General features: G+C 47.2%; 7 protein-coding genes across 7 annotated transcripts; 5 read left to right on the top strand and 2 right to left on the bottom strand.

The window, feature by feature from the left end:
• Positions 1–151: 151 nt before the first annotated feature.
• On the bottom strand, positions 152–1,291 carry N7529_001926 (uncharacterized protein; the record flags this gene model as incomplete). The annotated part of the gene is made up of 2 exons (XM_057237457.1): positions 152–1,101; positions 1,153–1,291. The coding sequence occupies 2 exons, from the start codon at positions 1,289–1,291 to the stop codon at positions 152–154; spliced, it is 1,089 nt and encodes a 362-aa protein (XP_057102144.1).
• Positions 1,292–2,949: 1,658 nt separating this feature from the next.
• N7529_001925 (putative C6 transcription factor) lies at positions 2,950–4,657 on the top strand (the record flags this gene model as incomplete). The annotated part of the gene is made up of 4 exons (XM_057237456.1): positions 2,950–3,210; positions 3,265–3,608; positions 3,665–4,015; positions 4,072–4,657. The coding sequence occupies 4 exons, from the start codon at positions 2,950–2,952 to the stop codon at positions 4,655–4,657; spliced, it is 1,542 nt and encodes a 513-aa protein (XP_057102143.1).
• A 539-nt stretch (positions 4,658–5,196) lies between these two features.
• Positions 5,197–6,202, top strand: N7529_001924 (Frag1/DRAM/Sfk1 family protein; the record flags this gene model as incomplete). The annotated part of the gene is given in 6 exon segments (XM_057237455.1): positions 5,197–5,251; positions 5,265–5,391; positions 5,443–5,712; positions 5,783–5,933; positions 5,967–5,991; positions 6,045–6,202. The coding sequence occupies 6 exon segments, from the start codon at positions 5,197–5,199 to the stop codon at positions 6,200–6,202; spliced, it is 786 nt and encodes a 261-aa protein (XP_057102142.1).
• A 230-nt stretch (positions 6,203–6,432) lies between these two features.
• On the top strand, positions 6,433–7,154 carry N7529_001923 (MARVEL domain-containing protein; the record flags this gene model as incomplete). Its single annotated transcript, XM_057237454.1, has 4 exons — positions 6,433–6,579; positions 6,633–6,745; positions 6,824–6,949; positions 7,013–7,154. The coding sequence occupies 4 exons, from the start codon at positions 6,433–6,435 to the stop codon at positions 7,152–7,154; spliced, it is 528 nt and encodes a 175-aa protein (XP_057102141.1).
• A 156-nt stretch (positions 7,155–7,310) lies between these two features.
• On the bottom strand, positions 7,311–10,599 carry N7529_001922 (exoribonuclease II; the record flags this gene model as incomplete). Its single annotated transcript, XM_057237453.1, has 2 exons — positions 7,311–10,352; positions 10,402–10,599. 2 exons carry the CDS (start codon positions 10,597–10,599, stop codon positions 7,311–7,313), a joined length of 3,240 nt encoding a protein of 1,079 aa, XP_057102140.1.
• A 1,730-nt stretch (positions 10,600–12,329) lies between these two features.
• N7529_001921 (uncharacterized protein) lies at positions 12,330–13,423 on the top strand (the record flags this gene model as incomplete). The annotated part of the gene is made up of 6 exons (XM_057237452.1): positions 12,330–12,585; positions 12,643–12,753; positions 12,837–13,055; positions 13,127–13,196; positions 13,246–13,311; positions 13,387–13,423. The coding sequence occupies 6 exons, from the start codon at positions 12,330–12,332 to the stop codon at positions 13,421–13,423; spliced, it is 759 nt and encodes a 252-aa protein (XP_057102139.1).
• A 3,003-nt stretch (positions 13,424–16,426) lies between these two features.
• Positions 16,427–18,167, top strand: N7529_001920 (FAD-binding oxidoreductase; the record flags this gene model as incomplete). The annotated part of the gene is made up of 6 exons (XM_057237451.1): positions 16,427–16,683; positions 16,733–16,965; positions 17,016–17,129; positions 17,177–17,543; positions 17,594–17,789; positions 17,841–18,167. The coding sequence occupies 6 exons, from the start codon at positions 16,427–16,429 to the stop codon at positions 18,165–18,167; spliced, it is 1,494 nt and encodes a 497-aa protein (XP_057102138.1).
• Positions 18,168–18,179: the final 12 nt, after the last annotated feature.

The following is an 18,179-nucleotide window of genomic DNA, read 5'->3' as shown; positions in this document are numbered from 1 at the left end:
ACTCTCTACTCATAATGTACAATAAAAAGTTTCAGATACGTCAATTTGGTATTAAACTAAATTGCCAGTGTTGCTTTGCTTAATTTCAAAATCGTGTCATCGTGAAAATTCCTCAATTCAAGATCCCAAGATCCAATCCAAAGGATTGAACCTAGATGGTCCGCTGAGCACCAATGTCCGACCCAGCCAGAGGATCCAACTTGCCCGCAACACTCGAATCCTGTGGTCCAGCAGTAGCAGCTGTTCCAGAAGCCCGACCCGAAGTTCCAACAGGAGTATTGTAACTACTACCCGCAAGACCATGGTCCAGTTCCCGAGTGTGAGAGCCATGGGTAGTCGTGCCAACACCGGTGCCCGAAAGAGGCTGACTATCGAGGTCTGAGTCAACACGGGGATCGAGCTTGTTGGCGATATTAGAGTCGTGCGGTCCAGCAGTACCGTGAGTGGAACCGGTCAGAGGCTGGGCGTGACCGGTGCTAGAGCCCAGGGTTGAGCTTGTAGGGGCAGTTCCTGCGCCGGAGTAAAGGGCGCGGTTGTCGCGATCAGAGTCCACGCGAGGGTCGACTTTGTTGGCGATGTTGGAATCGTGGGGACCGGCGTTGGTGCTGGTACTGGTGCTGGTTCCGTGAGTTGTTCCAAGACCGGTACCGGCGCCAGTGACGGTCTCGTGGCGGGCACGGTTATCACGATCAGAGTCCACGCGAGGGTCGACTTTGTTGGCGATGTTGGAGCTGTGAGGACCAGCGTTGGTGCTGCTGCTACCGTGAGTTGTAGTTCCAGGGGAGTCCGTCAGAGGCTGACTGCCGTGCATTTCTGAGCTGAGAGTCGAGCTGTGAGGGCTAGTGGTAGTTCCTCCAAGACCATGGGTGCTAGTGTGGGCTGTACCAGTGCTGTGAGTGGTCGACGAGTGCTCGGCATGGGTAGCACTCGAGTCGACGCGAGGATCCAACTTGTTCAGGATGCTGGACTTGTGGGGGCCAGTGGTGCTGGTAGTTCCGGTAGTGGTTGTTCCGGCAGCAGTTGTTCCAGTGCCAGTGCCAGTGCCATAGTCCTTAGAAGCACCCAGGGGTTGGTCATTGATAGTGGGGTCAGCACGGTTGTCTATAACTGGTCAGCACTTAATTTTATGTCAAGTGAGATGAGGATGCATACCACGATCACTGTCGACACGGGGATCAAGCTTGTTGGCCAGATTTGATGAGTGAGGACCATGGTTAGAGGACTGAGTTGATTCATGCGACTCATCCTTCTTGCCAGTCAAGGCTTCTTCGGCCTTGCGTACGAATTGCATGATGAAAAGATATCAAGATAGGTGGAGTGCAGATGGAGATATTGTGTGGGGGGGGGGGGGGGTCAAAGTTGTGGAGAGAATATGTGGAGAGAGGGGAAAGAAGAGGGATATTTATAAAAGTTCTAAAGCATAAACATCACGAGTTCACAAATGACGTTCTGATTCTGAAAAGGGTGTACTATAGCTAACAGATTTGTACGACGTAACAAGGTATACGTATACCTCGTAACATACCATGAGATGAGGTACACATCCCGAAATTGTACGCAGATCATTGTTTGCCATTGGTACACGGATGCATTTCCCTTCAGCCACTTCCGATGTAAATCAGGTTCTGTCGCTGAGAGGAAAGCTAGTTACAACATAGGCAGAAACAGGATTATTCGAGTCAAGTTCAACTGAATTGAAGATATAAAAAGCCACTACGTCATGATGCCAAGGAATATGCCATGTATTCTCGCATATCCTGGTCAATTTCTATATGTTGTTTTTATATCCAACTAGTATATTCCACAATGAGATCATTGTGGCTAATAGTATGTCAAATGCTGTACTTGTGTAAGTTTCACATTATTTCTGTATACAGTAGTAGTATGTCACTTATGGTGTATATATAGGAAAGGCATGAAGATCATCCGGAGCCTTGATATCCACTTTTCTATACCAGAGCTAAGTAGAGCTAAATGGATAACTAGGTATAACTACTAATTTCCAGCCAATAATTTCAAAAGAAATATTCTAAAAACATTAGAAACATATAATATATATACACTTGCAAGTATTGTATTGGATAGAGCTCAATAGCGCGTATCACCTGACACCATACTTGATGTTGCTTCTAGGCTCAAGATTATATATCACCCCTTTCTCACTTCTCATGATGTCCAAGCTTCCTCCTTTCTTAATACTCGAAGTCTTTCATAACATGAGCATGTACACTATCATGTCTGCATTTGTCAATATGGCACGTGACTGCATCTCGCCGGCCTTGGCAACTCAATATGTAGAAGGGCCCGCTAAGAGCAAATCTCGAAAAGACCACGATTGTGTGCCACCTTTCAATGAACGACTAACAGAAAGGCGGAACTCGCTTATCCGGTGCACCTTCATAGTCATTTGATTTCAGACATATTGGACAGATGAGCTGCTCCTCGGATCCTTCTGACAGCCCGTCAAGTCTCACCCCCACGGAAGGGACGGGCAAGGTTGCTATCCCCCGTTTACTCAATGGACCTGCTGAGATAAACTTATTGCGCACTCCAAGCGCATGTGTTATGTGTCGGGCGAAGAAGGCCAAATGTAATGGTAAACGCCCAAGGTGCCAGACCTGTCACCGAATGAACCGGGTTTGCGCCTACACAACCCCAAAACGAGACAAGCAGCGGTTGCAGCTTCAAAGTCTGCAGCAAAAAGCTCAACTCTATGAAGCATTGCTCGGCGATATTATATCAGAAGCTACTATGCATGCGAATATATCAATTAATGATATTTTCAAGGTTTGCCACCGAACTGAGATAAATTCCGCCTTCTCTGGCTAAGCGAATCGTCAACAGAATCATTTTGAGAGATCGCCAGAGACTTTTAGGGACTTCCTTGCTTCGGAGTCTTTGAAGAGGCATCATATTCCAATACCAAGATCAAGGATCTCATTGGGGCATATGTTCTTTGATTCCATGTCGGCAGATGCCAAGTTATTGCGACCAATTCTCAAGGAACCTCCTATCAAAGTGAACTCCATCGAATACTGGACTTCCCTCATGGCAAACGACACCGCAAGTCATCTGCTGTCATTCTATTTCACATGGGAAAACCCAACGTGGAATTTGATTGACCAGGACACGTTTCTCCAGGACTTGGAAACCCACAATGGAAGCCATTGTTCTCGTTTGCTAGTGCATGTTTTGCTCTTTTTTGGAATAGTAGGTTTCTGACACTGACCTGGCATTCCCTATTCTGATTCTAACTCTTCTTAGAGCTTTTCGTATAAATTGAACCAGATCACCGATAGAAGGGAGGAAAAGGTGCTCGGGCAAAAGCTCTACGATCAAATCAAACCGCTCTGGGAAACCGAGAAGGGGAAGCGGGACCTTCCTACCATCCAATCCGGGATTCTGCTAGGGTTACTATCCTGTACCTTTGGTGTTGATCGACTGGGTACACAATTTATCATGAATGGGGCAAAATCCTATTCTCAACAGGGTCTACATATGCCATCCGACCTATCCCGATCAAATGGGAACAATGACGATAAAAATGATCTGTCGCCATCAGAATTGTCCCAAGAGATGGTGTCTTGGGCGATATTCGATGTCCAGACGTAAGAAATCTGCTTCACTTTCTATGGAATTATTGACCATGCTGACCGCAAAATAGACTGGCCTCCCAGGTGTACCGAAAAGTGTCCCCCTGGCTAACACCTCCGCCCCTGCGCTGTTCGCCAGAACAGGCAGCAAGACTTGATGAGCATATTGAATGGTCCCCATATCCTTTCGAGTCACCTACGTCTCGACCGAACTATTATACTACTCTCCAGTTCCGAAGTGCACTGACAGCCATTGTGAACGAGATTGCTTTCTTCTCCCTGCAATTCCAGGGACCTTCCATGAGCGATGATGATCAAGATTATTGCTGCCAGATATATCAACGGCTCGTCAACTGGAATATCAGCTTGCCGAAATCCGTCAAGCCAGAGCATAATACTACCCCACATATCCTCTGTCTACAGTAAGTCGAGTCGGCATTATTCTCCAAGTTTTAACTCCTAGTTCTCACAATCTCAGCCTCTACTACCAAGCAACCTTAATATCCCTAAGCACAATAATGACCACCCACCCACCCCTCGAATCAACCAGCACCTCCCACACAGACTTCGAAAGCATCAAAGAAAACGCAATGGAAACAATCGGCTCGCTAATCCTGCTCTTCAAACACCGCCACGGCTGGAAATCTATCCCAATCGTAATGCTCCACTACTTCTGTCTCGGCGGCGTACACGCAACATCCCGACTTTCGACCCACGAGCCGAAATGGACGCTCGTCCTCGAAAGCTGCGTCGTGGGCCTGTGGCACATGAGTCTCGGCTGGGGCAGACTATGCAAAGCGTTTCTGCGAACGATCGAACTCGTCCTCAAATCCCATGATCCCGACCCGACTCTTATTCCTTTGAGGGTGGTTGCTATTTTTAAGCATTTGAATAGTGATCTTTGGTCGGCGAAGGATAGTGCTTCGCTTTCGGCGGATTATGTTGTGCAGAGGGTTGCTAGGAGTGTTAGTCCTTCTCCTTCTTCTGATCCTGCTACCGCTACTGCTACTGCTGTTAGTGGACAGACGTTGGAGTCTCTTATTCGGGCGATGGAGAATCTGTGAAGTTTTTGGCGTCTTCGTATCTTCGTGTTCTTACAGTTTGTGATTTTTAACATTTTGTGGCGTTGCGGGAACTAAAAGCTATGACTTGATGATTTTCATGTCTTGCATGAATACTGCATCAGTATATACTTAATTAAATACACCAAGTATACTGTTCTATAGAATTAAGTGCATAGAACTCGAAGAATAAAGATTGTGAGGCCCACTGTTATGCTGATGTCATCAACATCCGACACTTCCGCGTCGATCGGAGGCTCTCAAGGGCTCGGTGATTCCCAAGGCGGTCTCCCTTTCGCAGCCAAAGGCCCACAAAGTTAGTACAACCCGATCTTTGGTATCACCTCTAATCTAAACTAAGCACGAAGTAGGGATATTGGTGTGGTCCTCCCCTTACTTGCGGCCCCTGGCTTTTTGTACCTGAGAATCTTGCACAGGATCGAATCTGAATCTCATCCCTTGCAAATAAAGCAATCTCTTTCCCCAGTCCAAGATTGTTCTCGATTTGAAGATTTCAGGCACCCGGGGGTCGCATAGTAGCCATGTGGATTCTTTCTTTCTGGGTATTCCCCGTCATCTCAGGATGCGTGTGGTTAGGTACGGATCTCAGAGATCTTCCACGGCTGTATATATACGACGACTAACAAGACTGTAGCCACGTTGATTGCCATGCTTGGAGCATGGGCGGCAGATGGAAAGCCGCATTATTCCACCATGAGTGCTGGGGAGACTATTCCGTGAGTATCGCTACATTATAATGTTCCCGACAACGCGACTAAGCCGAGCAGGTACATTTCGCATATAGGTGCCGAAGGGATCAAGCCGCTGTTTATTGCCGGTAGTGCAGTGACAGTTGTCTTCATGGATCTGTCTCTCTTGTCGGAGCGTTGGCTTCGACACGCTGGCCAATTAGCTAGGAATAAGGGACGATTCGACAAAGCCTGTGCCATTGGATCTATTGCGTTCTCTATCACTGGAGCTCTGGGGTTAATCTTGCTGTCTATCTTCGACACGAAACATCACCAACACGAACACTACGGGTTTTTAATTATGTTCATGTATGTTGCTTGTTATCTCCCCGAAAGCCAAAAAAAGGAAGAGAAAAAGAACACCACTGACTGTTTTCAGCGTGAGCTACGTGATCTGCGCCATCCTGGTATGTCTGGAATACTTGCAAATCGGCCGATTCTACCATCCCCAAGCCCGAATCTTGCTCGTCAGCTTTGCCATCAAAGCACTCTTTATCGTTGGTGAAATCGGCGTCGCAATTGGATTTGGTGTATGCATGGGCGCCAAAACCAAGAACAGAAAGAATGTATCTGCTGTTTTGGAATGGGGTATGTTCAGTTCTATCCAGGTTTCCCGCATTGACCCAGGCTAACCGAAGCAGTTGCTGCACTTATCTTCGCTTTCTTTGTCTTTTCCTTTGTTATTGACTTGCTGCCCTCTGTCCGGACTAAGAAACGTGTTCCCCAGGGCGAAAAGTATTTGTGGCCTGGTACTAGTACCCCTGGTAGTGTGACGGGGAACCGTCCCATTGACTTCTAGTCATATAGATTTTAGATTTATTATTTACTACACATTTATTTTAATTTACAAAATACATAATATTACTATTCGACCAATGAAATACTGTTCGCAAAAAATGAACCTGGCCAGCTTCGAGTAGAAGTGGTGATATCATCCATTTCCGAGATTTATACAATAAATACCCGGCTATTCCCATAAACAGAATTCCTACTTCTTCAAACTGAATTATTATTATTATAACTTTTCCAATGGCAAGCTTCTATGAACACCCCTGTGGCACGGTATCAACCATCGCACATATAATCCAATGCGTGAGCTCGATCATCGTCATCGGCATCACAGGCTGGGCAGTCACTCACACCAAAACCCTCACTGTGATCTTTTCCCTAGTGATAGTACGTGTCGTGCAGTTTTCGAAATACCCATTTGACCAATCTGACCAAACTAGGGCGTCCTAACTCCAATCGTCTACGGCATAACGTTGACTACAAGCTGTGTCGCCAATCGTCGTAGATGGCACGTTCTCCCTCTGCTATTGACCGATGCAGTGATTTCTTACCTGTAAGCATTGTCATCTGAACTGATTCCAATCTTCCACCCTGGGAAGTATAGAATTAATGCTAACGTTCACCGCTCTAGGTGGCTCACTTCGTTCATCTTCCTGGCTCAGAATTTCAACCAAACTAGTTGTAGGGTTCACCGCTGGAACGGGGAGACGGTTTGCAGTCGAAAGTATGCTGCCGAAGCATTCAGCTTCATTGCCTTGTAAGTCGAACTCCTGATGTGGCATGGCGGGTCATGATCATAGCTGATTGCATACATATGTAGCTTTACTACGTTTGGTGCACTGGTGCTTGAAGTTTTGTACCTCTACATACCGAGGAACGACACCTCAATGCAGGAAAGAAAGAATGGGCCCGAGCAGCTGGAGCAGAACCTCCAGTCTGCAGGTGTGATGGACAGGACTTGAACTATTTCCATTCCTATTCTTCATTCAGCACAGCCGAGGATTCGATTGAGCTTCATTGCATGCCTGAAAGTCCAGTTATAGTTTTGATTTTTCAATTATACAAGTTCGCGCCTTTGGGAGATGCATATAATACAGTATTGTACAAGGCAAGCAGGCTCAAGCCCACTCACCCGTTCTCTCGAACGGCTTAACAAACCGGGTCGCCTCAAGCGTAACCTGGTAAGTAGCCATATCAACCGCCGTGATACGAGCCTCAACTAGACAGAAAATGTCCAATTTGTCTTTATCCGGGAAGTCCGCCGGGATGGTAACGGCGCAATTCACACCAAGGTTGGTGATGACACCGGCATACTCTGGATCCAGATGTCTGGGTTTGGCACGGGGTGTGCGTAGCAGACAGGGGAACGTGGCTGGGAGAGGACATTCCGCGAAATAGTAAGCGCGGAAAAGAAGCATGCAGGCCCAATGCTGGGAAGAGTAGCTGTCTAGGTAGCGGAGGTGCGCGCGGAGAGGTTGTATTTGGAAGAGGTAGGCGTCGAGGGCGGATTTGGAGAAGGGGAGGATAGAAGGTGGAGTGGAGGGGGTGTCGATGGATAGATCAGGATCGGACTCGCTCTGCGCGAGATCAATCTCGGGGTCGGGACTGTCCTTGAGAGCGTCGAACTTCCTGCCGTGCTCGTGTTCAAAGCGCAGCGCGGCTTCGATCTGGTAGTGCGCGATGATATCAGTGTACCGGCGCAGCGGACTCGTGCTCTTGAGGTAGGTCTGCAGACCTAGAGGGTGGTGGTAAATCGGGGTGGTAGAGGAGTGAGCCAATGGGGCACTAAGTTCGAAGAAGCCCTCGCCGCCGAAAGTATTGATGTTCTTGTTGGTGACACGTCCGTATTCGGGGTCGTACCAAGTTCCATCGTAGATAGCGGGGATATTGCGGGCGGCACAGAACTCGCCAGCAACGTGTCCGGCCAGGTTCATGACTAGGGCGATCAAATTATCTCTGGATTCATCGCGAACTTCGTACGGATCATACTCGTCATGGACGTCGAGGCGGATGATTGGGTCACCAAGATAGTACCTTCCTTCTTGGGCTTGCAGCTCGTAAGGTTGCATTTTGTCTGTGCCTGCCTGGACCGAGACGGAGAGTGCTGGGGCGAGAGGGGTGGAGTTCATAGCGCCGTTGGCCTTGCGGGCTTTGTGGAATGCAAGCATGAGCTGACGCAAGATGTGGAAATTCTCTTTCTCCTCTAGGCGCAGATGCTCTCGGACTGTTTTGTCTGCAGGTGCCTGTGGGCTTGAGTACTCGCCGCCTACAACCAACGGCTTTATGATTTCGTCTGAATCAGAACCGAGGAAGTCACGCAGTGTCTTATGCGTAAGATTGATGACATTCCGGATCGTTCCGTTTTGGATTTTGGTGTCCAAGATCTGACCTCGGAAGTTCATCTTGGCACTGAACGTGAGCACTGGTCGACCAGCAGCCAAACTGAAGTGAGGCTCCGTGAGATCGTTCGGAAGCATAGGGTAAGTTCGTTCTGGGAGGTAGGAAGTGAACAGCCGCGAGCCTGCGTATTGAATAATGGGATCATCATGCTTGATGAAAGCTGTTGGATTGGCAACGTGGACATGTATCCAGAATGTATTGTTTGAACCTGGAATTGGCTCCAGTGATATACCATCATCAATTTCTTGCGCGGTTATATCGTCTACACAATACACAGGTAGATCACCCCAGTCCTTTCTCAAGTCTTGCATGGAATCTGGCAGTTGCTCAGCACTGAGGTTACGACATGTCTGCTCGATCTCCTCTAACTCCAGATCTTTCTGGAGTGATACGCCGTGGCCTGGAAGCATCAGATATTGGCTAAGGGGGAACATGTTCTCCCAAGGTGCGATAACACCAAGCTCTTGAAGCAGCAGCCGCGTTGAGGCCTCACTCAAACCAAGAGTATTGTACATGCCCGTTGATCGCATGATGTGAGTTGCAGTTGATCTCAGGGTGCCAGACGGCATGATGGTGGTAGGAATTGCGTACAGCTGCAAATACTCAATAATCATCTGATCATTGGCATTGAACTTTTCAGTAGGCATCTCACGGTACACCATTGGATTTCCGTCCTGGCCAGGCAGGAACCTTTGAGAGGATGGGCCAACACTGGACATGATGGTGGGCGACCGGATCCTTCTGCTAAGACGGATCAACCGCTGTGCCTTGGCGATGAACTGCTGCATCGGGTGCTCGTTCATCGACTTTTGCGAGCCTTTCGCCATGATATTGCGAACACAATGTTCCTGGTGTTCATGGGTCCAGTCGACAACTTGCGTGACAATGTTAGAAATCCTTTTCGGTTGCACCAGATACATCCGGCTAAACAAAGAGCTCGTGTCTTTTTCGATGAGGAAAGGTTGTCGACGAACGGCCTGGTGAACAGCAAACAGGTTGACGCTGGTCAACTCCGATTCCTCGATGCCAAGGACATTCATTGTCAGCTGTTCAATGGTCAAGCACAGAACTTCTGAATCATCTGCTACCAGATTGTGAAGATCATCCAGAACCTTGGAGTTCTCCCTATAAAATGCCAAAATATGGGTCTTGAAGTTGTTCATCATATTCAACAGAGGGGCACCCAGCGGGCGCGGCAGGCCACCTTCAGGAGCCAGCTGGAATTCTGTGCTGACAATAGCTTCAGTATCCGGGAACCAAGGCTTCAAAGGTTCGAGCAATTCAGGCGGAGCGAAACCTTTGATGGCATAATCCAGCTCCAATGGCGAGCAAATGCGCCAATTGCCAGTGGCACTGTAGAATTGTTTCTGCTTGTGAACGGACCGCACGTAGATCGCGTAATTGAATACTCCATCCGAACCCAGTCTGGCAACGAGATCGCCGGGCTCCAGATGATCGCCTTCGAAGTCTTCCTTGTCCAAGCTCTCCCGGTTTGGTCTGTTCGAGTCACCCCAGACATCCGCACCATCTTGGCCGTTTGGCATGGTGCCAACAGATTGAGGCGGTAGTTGCGTCAATTGACCGGGGCTTGTTTTGCGGACAGGGTCCAGGATGTTGGGGTTGACTTTCTGCCATCCGCGTAAATATTCTCTGATGTCCCCATGCGTTTCGAATTCATTTCTGAGAAGCAAGTTGCTATCGATAGTAGAGCGAATGGGATTTTCCTGGGGGTTTTCCAGATCGTTCGGTTGCTCCTGCGACTGGAAAGAGGTTAACCAGTGGCTCAGGTTTCCCTGTAGTCCTACATACCTCATTGTCGGCGGGAGTAGCTTCGTTCGCCCTGTACGTTTTCGTTGTATTCAACGAGCGTCGCCCCCAAGACAAGGTCGAGGGAGTGGCGGGCGCGTTGAGAAGACATCTTGCGCGCACCTGCGGCCATTTGCAGAGCGCAGGAGATCTATATGCAGTTGGCAGCTTCTGCAAAGCCCTTATCCCCATAAGTGACATGGCCAGACTTATCGCATTATCCGGGACAATTGTTCGAATCGATGTAAAACTGGTCAATTCTGCCTGCAATTATGATACCGCCTAGGGCGGTATTTTGCTATCGTCACGTGGTCTGAAAATGGTCTGACCAATCATAATCTAGTTGAGAAGTATATAAAAGCATGAACACACTAGTTTTCTGCAATATTGTAAATGTCTACCATCAATTTCACGCGGAACAAGGTCCGGAGAGCGTAATATGTCCCTGCATCAAAAACCACTTCGAATCGTATATTATAATTGATTGCTAGTTGTGTCGCCTTGTGTAATTCAATTTATAATCTTCAGGTCTACATTTCAGACCGACGCTGTTTTTTTGTTTAGCTTATATATCTATATACTGCTAACAGAAGGAAGGTTATCGGTATGAGGGGGATTACGTAGGGGTCAAAACTAGACTGTGCTCTGCATGATGCTACGCCAGACCCATATTTTGGTATCTCAGCCGCAATCAAACATGGTATGCAAACCGCTATATCGTGGGATTACGAGCTATGCTTTGTCTAAAGTCACTTATAAACCAAGACCTATGGCATAAATAAAATATCAAAGCGCTATAAAATGTCACATCGCTGTCCACTGATCCAATTGGTGATGTGATTGGGCTCTCTTTGCGCCCCCAGGCTTCTGTGCATACTCACTAAGAGGGGTTCAAGCTGATCTTTCCTACCCTTTCCTTCACACGGGACGATCAAAGTTGTGGACTGAATCCCAATCTCTCCGCCCAATGTTCTCATCAGCTTCCTGAGGTTAGGTCTCATTTTAGCTCAGCCAGCCACACTGCTATGCAGGACCACTCATTGTGACGTTGGCTGTTCTTCATTGGCTTGTCTCAGAGAGTCTATTTACGATTTACAATAAATTGATGCATATGACACAACTATGCAAAGAGACCCTTCGCAGAATGTGTATGAACATGGGTATTCGCCCATAGACATTGGAGTTGCGACTTCAATTGGTGCTGCTGTATTTCCTTGCCTGATCGGGTTAAATTTATGACGGATTGAACCAGCAATGCCAGTGGTTGAGAGCTGCAGCTTGGCCATTGCCGCAACATGTGATCCGGCACTTGACCCCAATGCTGATATCAAAGGGTCTAAATCTAGAATAACATACTCCCATATCGCTATTGTGCTTGTAATTATCCATCAACCAGATTTCGCTTCATATTGAACAACCATTATTCTCACCCCCAAATGCGCCACATTTCTTGCCTTGATCCCTCGCTTCTTTCTCCCTCCTTCATGCTTAGAATCAATGAAATGCAGTAAGCACTGGCTGGTCACATCTGCCCAAGGTGCTTACTAAGTAGTTTAAATGTGGACGGGTCATGTTTTCCTGGTGCATCTATCACTATCCCTTGCATATCACCAGACATAAAATCGAGTTACAACTCACCTTACTTCCTATTGTGTTACAAAAATGGCAGATCTTTCTAGATACTTGATAAGAACACCTCGTAGTTCGGAATTGAACTTAATATTGACATTGATCATGATCGTCATAGACAAAAAGTCAATATCTCTCGTGTTCTATAGCAGTGGCCATTGTGCAATTGATCCTAGAACAAGCCGCCTAATGTTGAGACAATAGTAGATACTACGTAACTGTTGTAATCTAAAACCAGAGGTATATAAGAAAACACGCGATCCTACTTGGTATCTGGCTACCCTACCCATCACCCACTCACAATGTCTGACTCTATCTTCGGCAGTATTTCCTTTTTGGGATATCCAGCTATCGCATACACCGACATAATCACTATCTTCATTTTCTTGGGACTGTTATGTACTGTTTCTTTGGCTTTTATCCGCCTATGGCTCAGCCCAATTGCCGCATTCCCCGGTCCCAAACTCGCGGCAGTTACATTCTGGTATGAGTTCTACTACGACTGGATTTTGACTGGGAAATACTATCAACGTATCAAAGAACTACATGATGAATATGGTGCGTTCATATAGTTGGAATAAATCAGCGCCTACCGTTCTAACTGATAGCGGTTAGGACCAATTGTTCGCATCTCCCCAGATGAACTCCATATCGACGATGCATCATTTTATGACCAACTTTATGTCTCAACTGCAGTCAGGAAGAGTCATGGCTACCACCGCTTCTGTCGGGGAACTGGTTTTGAAGGCAAGACAACTTGACTTTCGATCTCGCATCTGCGTCTTATCGCCCTGCTAAACTACTCCCAGATATGACTGCTCTCGCAATAGATCATGACATGCATCGAGCTAGCATAGCACCTTTGAAGCCGTTCTTCTCCCACGCTGGTATCACACGGGTCGAATCTAGAGTCGACGCATGTGTCCTCAAGCTTGGTCAGAAACTGGAAGAGCTGGCCAGCGTCAATACCGAACCGAAAAGTCCAGTCATTGTAAACTTGACGCACGCCTTTAATTCATACACAAATGGTAAGGGGTATCATCTTGAAAAGCCACTATTTACACATCATGGCTTGTGTCTGATGAGATTTTTCGTCTAGATGTTATCTCGTCAATTCTATTCGAAGATCCAAGCGACTTTTTAAATGATCCTGAATTCAACGCCCCTTGGTAAGGTTCCATTACGAGAGTCAGTAGAAGACACTAATGAAGGATATAGGTATGAAAATGTTAAACGAGGTCTGTTGGCTATTCCACTCTTTGCCCACCTTCCATGGCTAGCAAGGTAAGTTAGGCTCGCTCCTTCATCAAGCAGTTGACCGGACATCCCACGGACTAACTAATGATAGATCAATGACAGTTCCATTGATAAGGTTTATCATGGAACGAACGACTGAATGGAGGATCTGGGATGATGTAAATATGTTTAAGGGACTACAACTCTCGATCTCTTAGCTGACTATGAGCAGAAAGCAAGACGAGAAGTTTTGAACTCGAAATCACGCCCAGCCGGGGAAGCAAGAAACCGGGCAGATACAACGGTATTCGATCATCTTGTTCACAGCGATCGTACTGATACGCCGTACGGGATCGAGTCATGCAGCCGAGTGGCACAGGTAAAACAGTTTGCCCCCGACATCTGACAACGAGTGGTTAATCTTACTTGCCTTAGCTTATTCAACAAGTGGGAACATACAATTCGGGTCGAACCATCGAGACTATTGTTGCTTTCCTCTGCCTAGATGACGACAAGCGAAACACTCTGTGCGAGGCCCTGCGTCCGGTATTTGCACGGAGCGATTCCGTGACATGGAGAGAACTCGAGAAAATTCCGTGTCTTTCTGCTTGTATTAAGGAAGGTCTACGGTGGGATCCTCCTCCTCCTCCTCTTCTTTGTTTTTTGTCTTCTTTTCGTCCATTGTCTCGTTTTGCTAACGATCTCCATAGACTAGCAATTGGTAATATGCTCCGAGCCCCGCGGGTCTCAGACCAAGAGTTATACTACAATCAATGGAGGATTCCCAAAGGAGTTAGTACAACAAAACTATAATGCGTGTTCTATTCTGTGATCTGACAATCCAACATAGACAGCCGTGTCTATGACTACTTACTGGATGCACATGGACCCATCAGTCTTCACTGATCCATATTCATTCGAACCGGACCGCTGGCTCAATTCTTCCCCCGACAAGCTGCAGGAGATGAAAACACAGTTCGTTCCGTTCGCAAAAGGCTCCAGACCGTGCCTCGGACAACAGTAAGTTTGGAACTCGCAATCTTCTTCACACCAAGCTGTACCATCTCTGACCCTCGAACAATGTCGGCATTTAGCTTGGCCTGGATGGAATTATATCGTGCCATTGCGCACCTCCATCGCCCAGGAGCGCCCAAGATCCATCTCTACAAAACTAACGAAGACGATGTCATCCCAGTTCATGGACTCCTTTTTTCGATGCCGCGACGGGATTCACCCGGGGTTAGAGCCTTCCTGACAAAAGCACCTCACTGAACAGGTCAAAGAGGAAGTGCTAGGTGTAACATTCTTCATATCATAGATTGATAGAAAAAGTGGGACAAAGTGATCACAAAGAATGGATAAAATAAGTTTTATTTACCAATGGATTGTAGTGTAGTTAGTGGTCGGTCTATTAGCTACAATATACAATCTCATGCCCACAGACCTGTCAAGAAACAACAATCCCTGGACCCCAAACCCTGGGGCTTACGTAACTACATACAATCCCGACGAACTGCTCCGAAACATCGGCGATTTGCAGACAAGGATTTAGTCCGCGACTCGTGCACCAGTGCACTTAGTACATTCTGTGGAACTGGAATTCTGACGCAAGATCCGTGGATGGCTTATGCGCTATAGCCTGCTTCTGTACTATCTTGGAGGTTTCAATATCATTATCATTATCATCATCATTATTATTATTATTTCAGTATTATATGTATTGTATAACTATGGACGTTGGGTGGGTTCAGCAAAATGACCCTGTCGATCCAACTCCCCAGATCTTCATCATTACACTATTTTTTTTCTAACGGAAGTGTTGTTAGCGAAGATCACGACGGATTCCTCAAAGTTCTAAAAGAAAGGGACAAATCACGTATTCGCAATCGTTTGTAATCACTAATTATCGTATAAAGGCCCACCTCGGCCAAGAGTTCATTCGGAGCGAAGGGCGAAACTCATGTGATGGCATGTTTGACTAATTGATAGCAGGAAGATCACACAACGCATAGGAGCATACAATTTTTAAGAATCTAAAGAACAAGAAACTTGATAGATCAGGATTATCATTTCCTCGTCCGTCTAAGCGAGCTGGTCTAAGCTTGAAGTACTTTTTTTTTCTCACAGCAGCAGGAACAGGAACCTTTCAAGCAAAATCCCCCGCAAGTTCCACTTTTTCGACTCAATTCAGAGTGGCCCGAAATCCAACTTGTCGATCTGTTGGATTGTCTCACTTTGCTCCACTGGATTTCTCGGCGCGATGGATACGGGTGAGCTGATTCTGTAAAAGTTTTCGAGCTATTCCTTTTTTTCGCACTGTGGCTGAACTATTACAGATCCTTTGTCCCGGAATTACTCCGTACAGCCAATTTAACTATACAGAGTAATATCGGTTAGCATGTCAGTTCCTGTCTAAAGTCAAAAGCCATAGGGATGATCTGACGATCACCAGCATATACTCAAAATGCGCAGCTTGGTGTCGCTAAAGCATTGACACCTCGGATTCTTTTTCAAATTTCCTGGTTATTAGGCCTGTCGTTGCACGCGATATCCCATTTACCCCTTGTCTGCCGTTAGGATTACCCCAAATCCCTGCAGATCGGCGCAAGATTGGCATTCGGCTACGCAGAAGTCTGATCTGAGCGCAAACCTCACTGGATTGCCATTATTCAGCACTCATGGAATATCCGAGGTTTCATCTTTCAATTACCATGTGCCTCCTATTTACAGACTCTACATTGCCGAACCCCCACACGGTAGTGACCATAGCGATGAACTCCTTCAATGTTCAATCGAGCTCGGAGTAAGCAATCGGGGTCCTACCCAACCAGGCTAGATCGGTGGGCCCGGCTCGGTTGGATGGCGGAAGAGTGGTTCTGCGGAAGATTGTTTTCTCAATATGGTGGATCTATCTACTGTTGGGTCCACCATCCCAGAGGATCCAAGAGGGGTGGCCTGAAGGATACCCTGATTGTGAAGTCTCCTGAGCTAGGCTATACTGTAGCTATTTAGGGTTATATACCGAGAGTCCCGCACTTTGAATTCCTCATCCCATATCTGTCAGGGCTTGTGTTCCTACATTACTTCGCCGACCTTGTGTATCTTTCATTTATTTTGTTTCTTTGCATATCATATATATAATAACTTTCATCTCCCCCGCAAGATGCTCGGAAGCAATGGATGGCGCGCTCTAGCGCTATCCCTCGCCTTCGCACCACAGGCGTTGGCGGATATCTGCTCCACTCTCAAACAAGGCGGAATCGACATCGAGTACCCTCTCACACTGGACTACACCAGCGATCTGACAAAGTACTGGTCCGCAGCATGTGGCGACCTCAAGCCGACATGCATTGCAGCTCCGTCCAGCGCAGCAGAGATGGCACAAGTCATAAAGAACTTGCACAATGTGGAAACTCTCTTGTTTGTGTTTCCCTCCTTCAAAGTGAGAATTAAAGCTAATACTATGAAGCGCAGTCAAGAGTGGAGGTCACATGCCTAACAATGGATTTGCTAGTATCCAAGATGGGCTGTTGGTCTCGACTAAGAACTTAGATCAAGTTGATTATAATCCCGAAGATCAGACTGCCATCATTGGCCCTGGTCTTTCATGGGAAGAGGCTCAAAAGGGCCTCGATGGTACTGGTCGCTGTGTTGTTGGAGGACGTCTTGGTGGAGTTGGAATTGGTGGATATATGCTCGGCGGTATGATTGACTCAGTCTCGAGATCTGAATTTTGATCTAATGATTTGCAGGCGGCATGAGTTTCCTCAGCACTCAATACGGTTGGGCTGCCAACAATGTCGTTGATTATGAAGTCGTTCTCGCCAACGGCACTATTGTTCACGCAACCGAGACAGAAAACACAGGTAAGTAAAGCTACGTCTATATTGGAATTACTTCTAACATTCGAAAGACCTCTTTGCAAGTCTGAAAGGCGGAGGTAACAACTTCGGAGTCGTGACTGCATACACCATGCAGACTCACCCTCAGGACCACAAGGTCTGGGGTGGCAACTACATCTTCACATCCGACAAAACTCCCCAGCTCCTCACAGCGCTGCGCAACTTTGTCGACGAGTACCCTGATGACAAGGCAGCCATTATTTTGACTTCGGAGCACGGCCTGCTCGTTGATCTCTGGATTATGTTCGTCTTCTACGATGGCCCCGAGCCGCCCGCCGGGGTTTTCGACGAGTTCACTGCCATTAAACATACCTCCACTGCTAAAACCTGGGACACCTACTACGACCTACTCAAGAACAACGACCAATTTATTCTCCAGTAAGCAACGCGAGTACTTGATATAGATCCCCGAGCTAACTGGTAATTAGTGGACAACGCTACACTATCGCCACCGAGACCACCCCTCTGCCCAACAAGACCGTGGGCTCAGGGGTGCTTCAAGAGTACTACGACCACTGGTTCAACGTGACCCAATCAGTCATTGGAGTTACCGGTGTCATAGGCTCAATTGCTTTCCAGCCTGTGCCCAGAACATTCTCACAAAAGGCCAAGGACCGCGGCGGAGTAAGACACACAACCTAAAAATACCAAGTACAGTCAATTAACAAATACCAGGACCTTCTCGACGTTCCCGCCGATCAACCTTACATCTTCATCGAACTTGACTTCTCCTACGGACTATCCATTGACGATGGAAAGATCGACGCAGCTAATATTGAACTCTACCAGGGATTGGACAATCTTGTGCAGAAAAACATCAACAATGGTCTTCTCCCCGATGTGTACCGACCGTTGTTTATGAACGACGCCTATTACCGTCAGGATTACTGGGGTCGCATCAGTCCAGCCTCCAAAGAACTGGCTCTTCAGACAAGAAAGCGTTACGACCCCGATGGGTTCTTCCAGAAACGGACCAGCGGCGGCTGGAGACTGAATGAGTAATCGCTCTGCTTC

Source organism: Penicillium soppii, assembly GCF_028829465.1.
Source record: "Penicillium soppii strain IBT 18220 chromosome Unknown utg000002l, whole genome shotgun sequence".
NCBI lineage: Eukaryota > Fungi > Ascomycota > Eurotiomycetes > Eurotiales > Aspergillaceae > Penicillium > Penicillium soppii.
This window is presented reverse-complemented; position numbering and strand designations above follow the sequence as displayed.